The 10,956-nt window shown below is 52.1% G+C and overlaps 1 protein-coding gene across 4 annotated transcripts; it reads left to right on the top strand.

The window, feature by feature from the left end:
- The first annotated feature begins 2,874 nt into the window (after positions 1-2,874).
- Aurkaip1 (aurora kinase A interacting protein 1) lies at positions 2,875-4,309 on the top strand. 4 transcript variants are annotated; one of them, XM_005404226.2, is made up of 4 exons: positions 2,875-2,981; positions 3,293-3,373; positions 3,578-4,023; positions 4,119-4,309. In XM_005404226.2, the coding sequence occupies exons 2-4, from the start codon at positions 3,322-3,324 to the stop codon at positions 4,218-4,220; spliced, it is 600 nt and encodes a 199-aa protein (XP_005404283.1). In that variant the 5' UTR covers positions 2,875-2,981; positions 3,293-3,321; the 3' UTR covers positions 4,221-4,309. The 4 variants fall into 4 exon arrangements, with proteins under 4 accessions (XP_005404283.1, XP_005404284.1, XP_005404285.1 ...); XM_005404227.2 differs by having other exon boundaries at positions 2,947-3,127; XM_005404228.2 differs by having other exon boundaries at positions 2,947-3,086.
- Positions 4,310-10,956: the final 6,647 nt, after the last annotated feature.

Raw genomic sequence — 10,956 nt, forward strand, 5'->3', positions numbered from 1 at the left:
AGGTACCTGGGTTCAACTGAAGTGCCAGCCCAGCTTGCCCAGAGAAACACACTTTGTGAGAACCAATGGGAAGGAGCCTGAGTTGTTGGAACCTGTTCCCTATGAATTCATGGCATAAGCTGGAGATGGAGCTCTGCCATTCAGCACCTAAATGGTGGCTAAATGTTCTAGGCCCTACTTAAAAATAAAAAGGGGGCTGGGGATTAGCTCAATGGCACAGCGCCTGCCTGGCAAGCACAAGGTCATGAGTTCAATTCCTGGTACTGGAAGAAAACAACAACAACAAAAAACAAAACAAACAAAAAAAAAAATCATCCTGTGTTATAAGGATGTTTTCTTTACATCTGTAACACCCTGTTTTCTTAGTTGAACAAGTGTGTGGTGCCTCAGAAACAAATATATAGAGCAGATTTTCATTCTACCTAGTTAATTGTATCAGGTCTTTGCTCTTCAGTATTTTTCTTTCTGAAAAATATTGCTGATGTATTGCATAGGTATACACCAAAATGGCCAAATATTTATGAAATATTTATACTGGGTTGAAGATCCTGTAAGTCACCCTGAGGAAAAGATGTATCAGAATAAATGGAAGTCACTTCAGTTAAATAAGTGGAAGTCCATTTCAGTTAAATAAATTCTTTAAAGAAAAAAAAAAAAAAAAAAAAAGGCTGGGGACATGGCTCAGCGCAAAGGCCCTCTGCTCAATACCCAGTACAAAAAAGAAAAAAAGTGACATGCCCTCCCCAATTCTTCCATTGTGCTTTCTTTTTTCTTCTTTCTTTTTTTTTGGTACCAGAAATCAAACTCAGGACCTTGTGTTTGCCAGGCAGGTGCTTATGTCACTGAGCTGTATCTCCGGCCCTCATTTTGATCTTTCTTCCTTGGATCTTTATGAAAGATCAACCTAGCTTGGCAGGGTCTGCCGCTCTGGCATGGGACACCCCTTGCACAGCTTCTGTCACGGCTGTGGCAGAAGCGTCAGATCGGGCATGGACGGCCACCAGTGCTATTGCCCACATGCTCCCACGCGGGCTTCGCGTTGTTCCTGGTGACAAAGCAGCTGCCAGGCACTTTCTGCCTTTGTCTGGACGGTTCTCAACACCAGCACCTGCTTTTTTTCTCTCTCAGTACTGTGGGTTGAACCCAGGGCCTTTACACTGAGCTACGTCCCCACATCCCCTTGCCCCATTTTTTTTGAGATGGTTGTTAAATTGTTGTGTTTAAGTGGGCTGAGGGCTGGGGATTTAGTAGCGGCACAGCGCCTGCCGGGCAAGCTCGAGGTCGTGAGTTCCATTCCTGGTACAAAAAAAAAAAAAAAAAAGTGGGGCAAGTGGGCTGAGAATTTGTGATCCTTATTCCTCAGCTTCCCAGACGTGCTGCACCATACCTGGCTACTGTGATGGATTCTCCCCAGCTCCCCACACCCTTGTCAGATAAAGGACTTGGGACACCAAGGTTAACAGAGTGTAGAGGGCACCCTCCTGCCTCTTTGTGCCGAAACTCTTACTGGGGAAAGCTGTGCCGCAGGGGTGAGGAGTGGGCTGTCAAACGTGCATAAACCTGTGCAGGGAGAACAGTCATCCAAATCGAGCCGCAGTGACACCATTTTGTAGTGGGGACTATTTAGCTGTCTCGTGGGCTCTAGCCATGCAGCTGTGTGCAGCATACTGAGTCCACCACTGCACTGCTGAGACCCACAGAGCTCCTGATAAGGATGGGATGGGATCTGAAATACACATAACTTTGCTCATGGACTGTTTTTTTGTTTTTTTTTTTTTTTAATTGCTCTTTGCTGTTTTCCTTACAGCTCTATATAAACAGTAACAGTGTGGGGTGTGGCTTTGGTAGCGCAGCTGCAGGTGACCTATCACTCTCATGGTAATCTGGTAAACTCACTCATCAATCTGCACTCATGCTTTGGTCTGTGGGCACTGTTGCTAGTTGGAGGCACAGGTGTGTCTTCCTGGGAAATTCACAGAACATCCTTCCTGTTTGGAAATCGTGTGCAGTTCCCCTGGGAGGTAGGATACAGCGTCACCTTGTGACCTCAGCTGCAAAGCCCGGAACTTCTGTCCTTCCACTGGTCTCTCCCCTGCCTGCCACTCTGCAGCCCCTCTCCCCATCCCCCTCCCACCAGCATCCTGTGTTGCCACGGTGGGATTCGCCATCCTGGCCAAGAGACCTTGCTGGATTAGACGGGAAGGGGAGAAGCAAGTGCCAGTGTCCTGCGGAGCAGCATTAAGAGCAGCATTAAGAGTTCGGGCAAAAGCAATCCTCCACAGCAGCTGCTTTGTTTTCCGGCAAAGGTTAAAGCTTAAGTCTGACTTTTTTTTTTTTAAGACAGCGTCTCCCTAAGTAGCCCAGGCTGGCCTCGAACTCTCAGTGATCCTCCTGCCTCAGCTTCCCGAGTGGTGGGATTACAGGTGTGCGCCACTACGCCCGGTTGATTCTGATTTTTGCTTGCCAGGCAAGTACTATCGGAGCTGGTTTGACTCGGAGTAGTCCCGCATCCGTTATCCGAATTCAAGGAGAGAGTAGGTTAGGAAGCCAAAGGAACTGGGCCGGGGGTGGGGGGGTGGGGGGGTCGCTAGGGATCCCAGCACGCGCCGCACGGCGGGCACGGGCCACGCCAGGTGTCCGTGCAACACTTCTGCGTCCCCACCTCGGCAGAGCTCGTCGCTGCCCCCGGGGGAACGGCGTCGGGGTGACGCTCCCGGGAGCTTCGGCTCCGGCCTCTTGCCTCCCTGAGCGCGGCCTCCGCCCGCCGCCACTTACGTCCTCCCGGCCACGCGCGGGAGGGCATTCGTGGGACTGTGGGAAATCGAGTTTCTTGCTTCCGTGGGGGACCAGGCGGAACCGAAGTGCTGCCGGAGGACAGGCTGCAGTCCGTGTCTCAGCCGGCACCTTTCTAATCGGAAGCCGTCGCCGGAGAGGACCGGTTTGGGGGCGGACCGGAAGTGCCCCAGCACGGCGGCTGTAGGGTCAGTTTGAGCTGTGGTGTCGCCAGGGTCCGGAGCCGTGAGGTCGCGGGCGGCTGAGTGGAGCCAGGCCGGGCGGGGGCCGCCGTCCCGGGCCTGAATTCTTCGGTGTGCCCGGGCGTTGGCATCGCCCGGCACTGCGGGCTCGGGTGCCTGGGGAAACCGGCTTAGGGCGGGATTTGAGCCCGACTATGTGCTCGAGCCGCGCGGGTTTGAGTCGCGTCCTCAAAGGGACCGGCAGAGCGGGTTGGACGCACGCGGGTCGCGTGGTGCGCCGCGCCCCCTCTTGTGACCGTACGTCATCTGTGTTCCAGCTGTAACCCTCCTGCCACCTCCCACGACCATGTTTCTGGCGCGCCTGACTTCGCTGTTCGCCAGGGCCATCCCCTGGGCAGGTACGAGGCGCGAGGGGCGGGCGCGCGCCTGGGTCAGGAATGTGGGTCACTTTGCTCCAGGTCCTGGCCACAGACAAAGGGGCCAGCAGGCCAGGAACAGCTTCCCGTCGTTCACCCTCGGTGGACGAGCTGCCCGAGCCTAGGTGGTGGCAGTGCTTCTGTCTACTGTGGATTCAGCACAGTGTCTACTGTGTCCTCCTGCAGGGTGCAGTCGGCCCTGGCCTGTCTCCGCTGCACTGGGCAGCCTTGCCTGCCAGCGCCCACACAGTTTGCAGCCTGCAGGCCTGAGCAGGGCAGCCTCCCTTCCTGGCAAGGGCGCCCAGCTGGAGCTGGAGGAGTTGCTGGTTCCCAGGAAGATGGCCATTAGTCCCCTGGAGAGCTGGCTGACCGCCCGCTACCTCTTGTCCAGACTGGATGTTGGGGCCCCAGGGACTGTGACTCCAGGCCAATTCTATGAGTGTCCACCTAGCCAAGTGGAGGAGGGGACCAAGCAAGTGGACGAAGGGGCCTGGGATGCACCACAGATGCAGTGCAAAAATGTGCTGAAGATTCGCCGGCGGAAGATGAACCACCACAAGTACCGCAAGCTGGTCAAGAGAACACGGTTCTTGCGGCGCAAGGTCCGGGAAGGACGCTTGAAGCGGAAGCAGGTGAGGGGCTCCTCTTGAGGTCTGAGCGGACAGAGCGGCTGCGGGTGTGTGGATTGGCCAAAAGTCAGTTGATGTCACTCTTTTCGTCCTCACAGATGAAGTTCGAGAAAGACTTGAAGCGCATCTGGCTGAAGGCAGGCCTGAAGGAGGCCCCTGCGGGCTGGCAGACCCCCAAGATCTACGTGAAGGTCAAATGAGCCTGGAGTCCTGTTTCTGCACCCCACATGCTGCTAGTGACCCATTGTAATAAACACTGGGAGGGCTCAGTGTCCTGGACTAACCTGGAGCCTCGTCCCACTGGTGTGAGCTCTGTTCAGGTAGCAGCTGCTGCCAGCCTCTATGTTGTGAGAGCCCAGGCACTCAGGAGAGGCCCTGTGGCTGTCCCCGCCCCAGTTGGCCTTACTGTCCATCCTGACAGTGCTGTTCCTGTGGAGGTGACAGCCTTGCTGGGTGAATGTGTGCTGTGGAGTAGCTGGGAACAGCCTCCAGGTGGGGGCTCTAAATGTGTGCACAGGTGATAGAGGGACAGGCTGGATAGACGGGGTGACTAGGTTATATTTTATGAATGGGGAGATGGCAGTTGGCGCTATGCGTGCTCCAGATCTGAGCCATCCCTCCTGGCTGAGGTGGTCCGGCCTGGGGCAGGGCATTGGCATGGCTCCCCACCCTCCCAAGTGCCTACTGTTGGATCCTCAGCCTCTGTCACTTCTCCAGGTCCTCACTGGGGGTAGGGGCTCGTCAGAAATGGGGTGTAGTTGGGAAGGTTCGGTATTGGGGCCAACTGAGGAAGGGATGCTATTCCCGTAGCTGAAGAACCGAGAGTCGCATCTTAAGGCAGAAGCCTTGTGATTCCAGATTCCCCTGGGCTAAGAGGAGTACACCACTTCTACCAGCTGGGACCTGGAGGGCCCTTGGGTTCCTTTGTCAAGGCATGAGGGAGCTGAGCTGCAGGTACCGGGAGTACAGTGTGGACCTTTTTGTCTTGCTCCATGTCCCTGCCCGAATGTCTGAGTTATGCAACAAGAACACAGACTTAGATTTTCTGGGCGTCAGTGGCCTGCATTCCCTATCCGTTAGGACTGGTCTGCCTCTCACCAGCACTGTGAGGACTTCTTGTTTTTGTGGTCAGACCCAGTGCCTTGCATCCATGAAGCAAGACTCTACCAGACTTTCTTCCAGAGCCACATCCCCAGCCAGGGCTCCTTGTTTTGTGTCACAGAAACATGTCCAGGCCTTGGGTTTAAATCCCTGCAGTTTAGGAGGTCTTGGGAGGACAAGGAATTTGAGCACAGTTCCCTAAAATTCCCAGGATAAAACAGACATTATATCTGTTACTCCACACTGCTGCCTACCTGGGGCCTACCCTGACTAGTGAAATAAGCAGATTTCCAAAGCAAGGTGGTCCCTGTCTGTTGGCTGGAGCAAGGGGTCTGACTGGTGGCCACCAGGGGGCAGTAGTCAAAGCTGGCAGACCCAGAGCCTCATTGGAACCAGAACAGCTGTCTGGAAGCTGCCCAAGAGCCTCCCATTCAGGGTCTTAGGGCCTTCCTGGATTTGAAATTCCCCAGAGGACTAGGTAGGGGTCCTGGGCCCAGGGTTTCAGCAGTGGAACCTCCTTAGGCAAAGGAGGGCCTCCCCCATCACACATACGCCCGCCCTTGGCTGGTGTCCATGACTGCTGAGCATCTGCTCCCGGTATTTCCTCCCAGCCCAGCCGCGGAACTGCCCTGTGGCTCACCCCGCCCTTTGCTGGTCAGGGGAGAAATGGGGTGTCCAGCTGAGCTCTCTGGAGCCCAGCCTCCAGAGCTGACTACCTCCGCCCACAAGGGACCGGCTGGAGGTGCTGCCCAGAGGCCATCTGTGGGCTCAGGCCAGCCCCTCCTCGCAGCCCCTCCAGAGCAGAGGCACCTCACTGGCCCTGGAAAACATCTGGAGATGCTTTTGGAAAGTAGAGGTCTGAAGGCTGCCGAGTCCCTGTAAGACATGGGATCCCATGCCACACAATCAGCCCCAAATGTCAGATCGCTGTTCCGCAGGTCACACCCAACTGGGCACACCCAGCCTGCCAGCCTCCACCCTGCCTCTTGAGGGGGCCTAGGGTGCAGAGCTTGCCTGGCTGTGGCTTAAAAGCTTTTGCCGCAGCCACGGCCCCTACTGGCAATTTGGGGGTTTTATTTTTATCTCTACAGTTCCAGCCCATCGGGGCTGTTCCCTCTTACATGTGGGGCCTCTCCCTAGCCCAGCCTTGTGGGATATCCGGCCTTTCATGGTTCTGGGTGGGGGGATCTCACTGACTGTCACAAGCCTCCTGTGGCAGTGGCCAGTGATGGTGAGGGGTCTAGGGCCCATGCCAGCCTTCCCCTGAGAGTCCATCTGAGCTCAGCCCCCCCATGCCCACAGGGCTGTGTCTTAATGTTCCCAGCCTAGGTGAGGCACTGCTGGCTCAGGCTCCAAGTGGCAGGGGGCCCAGCGGTACAGAGCAAACCCTTTATTGCCAACAAGCGCCACTCCCTATCTGGTGTGGAGTGGAGGCCAAGAGGAGGATGCCAACTCCTCTGGACAGCCATGGCCTACCAAGTGCCCCCAGAAAGGCACTGAAACTAGTGTGGGTATAGGGAGAACTATGTTCCTGGGCCTGGTGCTGGAGGCATTTGTCCATTTGAGCTGTAGGCCCCCCATCCCTCTGCTACGGCAAAACTGGGTAGCCCAGTGCAGGAGCCCATGGTGTCTGGTGTGGGGACATTGAGCTGGGTCCCTTCAGGGCTACAGTGGCGTGCCGGGTATGGTGGCCCAAGCCTGTAATCCCAACATTCAGGAGGCTGAGGCAGGAGGATTGTTGAGAGTTCGAGACCATCCTGGACTACAAAGTGAGCTCAAGGGCCAGCCTGAACTACATAGCAAGACCCTGTCTCAAAAAGACCAAAAAAAAAAAAAAGAATAGGGGCAGAAGTAAGTGACCCTCACTGCTGCTGTGGCCCTGACCTCAGCTTCCCATGGTGCTGAGTGCCAGCCAGGTGAGGGCCCACCAGGCTACTTGTAGATGAGGCACCTGGTGGCCGAGGGTGCTCTCTGGGGAGGGGTTCTGGTGCCCATTGTAGCCACACCAGCAAATGCTTGCTCCCTTCAGGTCATGCTGCTCGCGAGCCCTCTCCTCTCTGGACAGGCTGCCCCGCGCTGTCCCAGGTCCCTTTGCCTTATCAGTGGGGTCTGCTTTCCAACATGCCCTCCGTCCTCTTTCATGGTGTCTCCCTTCTCTCCCAGGCACACCCAGTGGCAGTGTGGGGAGCAGGTCGTAGGGTAGGGGCTGTGTGTTAGAAGAATGGATTCCCGCTACCTCTGGCTTGGTGCCGAGTTCCATCCAGGAATTGTTTCCTTTCCCATCTGATTTGTGCTTGGCTCTGGTTTATAGGGGAAGTCCCTCAAATACAGAGATTGGCTGAGATTTGTTTCACCCCCAAAACTTGATTTTAAAAAGTTTTGTTTTTATAAAAGTTATGCCTGTACATGCCTGAAAGATTTAATACTTCTGTTTTTTGGGGTTTTTTTTGAGACAAGGTCTAGCTGTGCAGTTCAGGCTGGCCTTGAACTCACTGGGATCCTCCTGCCTCAGCCTCCCAAGTGCTGTGATTACAGGTGTGCACTACCATGCCCAACTAATGATTTAATACTAAGATTCAAGAAAAGGTCATTCTGAGTGTGGTGTTATATTCCTATAATCTCAACACTTGGGAGGCTGAGTCAGCCTGGAATACATACAACCTGTCTTAAGAGAAAACATCTGGGAAAAAAAAAAAAAAAAGAGAAAATATCTCTCTGCCCCTTCCCCAGAGAACCTTTTCCAGAGGCAACTTCAGCTCTCTTCAATGATCCTTTTGGTATTTGACATATTTTTTGGCGTATTTTTAGGTTGAGGGCCTTCAAATTATTTTTGGACCAAGAGACAAAACAAAAAATTACATTTTTTACATTGCTACTAATAATAAAATTGCATAAAACCCTCCTGAGAGCAACTAACTCAGGTATTTCCTATTCTAGTCCATTCATTTAAAAATGCTATTCATAGCTGGGCATGGTGGTGCATGCCAGTAATCCCAGCACCTGGGAGGCTGAGGCAGGAGGATCGTTGCTAGTTTGAGACCAGCCTGGGCTACAAAGTGAGCTCAAGACCAGCCTGAACTGCATAGAGATCCTGTCTCAAAAAGACCAAAACAAAAAAATAAAACAATTCATGATCCGTCAGGCTGAGTTAGTCTGATGGTGTATGTTAGTGCAGCTTGCTTTTTTGGAGCTGGTCTGTTTTCTTTGGGACTTTGCTCTTTCTTTTCTCTGGTAGTAGCTACCTTCATTGTGTGCTTATACTTGAGACTGTAAGCTGTAAATCAGCCGCTGGGAGTGTCCAAGACACCCAGAAGTGATCTACATCCTTTTCCACTTTTGAGCCAGCAGTCTGAGATGTTGCAGAGTAAAACTTTGGAAAGACTGGTGTGAGCCACATGCCTGTAATTCCAGCTCTTGGGAGGCCAAGGCAGGAGGATCAAGAGTTTAAGCCTGGGCTATATGATGAGATCCTGTCTCAAAAACTCAAAAAACTATCAGTATCTTTTTTTTTTTTTTTTTAAATGACTGGGATGTAGCTCAGTGGCAGAGCAAGTGTGAAGTCCTGGATTCAGTTCCTAGTACCACAAAAATAAATAAGAAAAATTAACAAGTATCACTTCCTCCTTTTTAGTGTGATCCAGGACTCTTAAGACGTGGCTGATTCTAGGTCAGGTTGCTAACCAGCAAATAGAAATGAGTACCAGTCCGATTTGAACCTGAGATAAACAAGCAGTTTTTCAGTGGCATGTGTCTGCTGCAGTGCCAGCCACCACCATCTCCAGCAGGAAGTTCCCAGGAGCCCCTGCACCTTCACACCAGCCAGTGAGCGTGCAAGGCTCTGGGGCCTGCCAGGGGCTCGGGAGCCACCCGCACATGCTTCATGCCAAAGGCGGGACACCACGAGTGCCAAAGAGGAAACTAAGCGGGTTGAGACAGCACAAACCCCTGCAGCGCTGGCACATGCCCTGTTGGCCTAAGACTCGCTGCATTCTCTGGTGTGACTGGAGCACATTTTCTAAGCACGTTGCTATAACTTCCACTCTTCACTGGAGACAAAAAATAACAAGACTATGAAGTCTCTTAGTTTTTTTTTTTTTTTTTTTTTTTTTTGAGATAGGGTTGCACTGTATAGTTCAGGCTGGCCTGGAACTTATGGCTTTGAATGCCTATCTCAGCTTCCCAGATACTGGAGTATAGCATATGCCACAATACTTGATGAAGTCTACATTTCATGGGCGCCCATGCTGAGTGGTTTAAATAAATCAACATACGATCATAGAGACTTAAGGTAAGAGATGTAAAAATTCCAGAAAGAAAAAGGAAATTGAACTTCTAATTCCTTGGGTGTAGTTACCATTTTTTTTTTTTAAATCATTTTCTTCATGCAGCCGTTACTTCAGTTTATTTAAAGGTGGAGAGAGGAGATGGGGAGTTATTTGTAGTAGAAAAGTTCAGGTATATCTTTTTCAATAGAGATCTTTTATTGAATCATTAAAATGTCACAGGTGGGTTTTATAATCTGGAATCTTGTTTCCATGGGTTGGTCTCCCCCCTCCTCCAGTGCTAGGGATTGAACCCAGAGCCTTCACACTGAGCTACATCCCCACCCCCCTTTCTATATTTTATTTTGTCGCCCGCTCTCACTCCTGTCTGGGCAGTGGTGGTATGGTCTGCTGTTTCCATGGTACTGGGAACCTGGAGCCTTTTGTCATCTTCAGCTTTTCTGGGAATCCTGTGATCTAAATGAAAATTAATCAAGGCCTTACTGCAAACGCATTTCAGGGTAAATGTGCGTGGTGAGGCCTGGGAAGCCACTGCTGTCACCACACTTGGGCCTCCAGGGAGCTGCTGGCAGCTGTGCCCAGCTCATCCAGCTCTTGGGACCAGCTGTGCTGTGCACAGGTTGGAAGGGAGCAGGTGGACCTTGCCCCATGGTTAGAGGCACTGTCAGTGACATCTGCATTTATGCTAAGGACAAATCTAGGGCTTCACACATATGCTAAGCACACACCCTAGCCTGGGCACAGACTCAGCCCTGTGAATGGTAGAAGAAAATTGGTGGTTCCTAGTTCCTGACTTTTTTTTTATTTTTTTATTTTTTGAGACAAGGTCTGGCTGTGTAGTTCAGGCTAGCCTTGAGTTCATTACTAGCCCTAGCACAGGCTGGCCTTGAACTCCCAGCAAACCTCCTGCCTCAGACTCCAGGTGCTAGGACTACAGGTGTGCACCACCACCCCCAGCCCTAGTTCCTGACTTTAAAATTGATAGATGTGGGGGTGCTGGAATCTAGCTCAGCAGCACGGTGCCTGTCTGGCAAGCTTGAGGTCCTGAGTTTGATTCCTGGTTCCAAAAAAATGTGATAGATGGGGCTAGAGGCAGTGTTAGAGCACTTGGTCCTGGGTTCATCCCCAGCACTACAAAGTAAAGAAAATGAAATGAATGAACCAGTAAAAAACTGTCCCTTTCACAGTAGAAGAGGGCAGAACTGCAGAGGGCAGCTGGGAACCTGAGCCCCTGACTTGAGCGGGTCTGCATGGACAGCAGCACTCTAACACTGGGACAGGAAGCTGCTGAGCTGGGTCTGACTGCCTGGTACAAACATCCGTCATGCTATCTTGGTATTCTGTCAGGATAAACAGCACAGCTGACTGGTCCATGAAATAATGTTTCTGTATTTGGAAAGTGGGATGAGAGAGGTTTTCTATGTAGTTCAGTCTGGCTTTGAATTCATGTTGATCCTCCTGCCTCAGCTTCCCTATTGTTGGGACTATAGGTGTGACCTGCCATGCCTGGCTGTTTCTTTTTTCTTTTTCTTTTTCTTTTTTTTTTTTTTTT

This window comes from Chinchilla lanigera, unplaced genomic scaffold, assembly GCF_000276665.1.
Source record: "Chinchilla lanigera isolate Chin_1 unplaced genomic scaffold, ChiLan1.0 scaffold00085, whole genome shotgun sequence".
Taxonomy (NCBI): domain Eukaryota; kingdom Metazoa; phylum Chordata; class Mammalia; order Rodentia; family Chinchillidae; genus Chinchilla; species Chinchilla lanigera.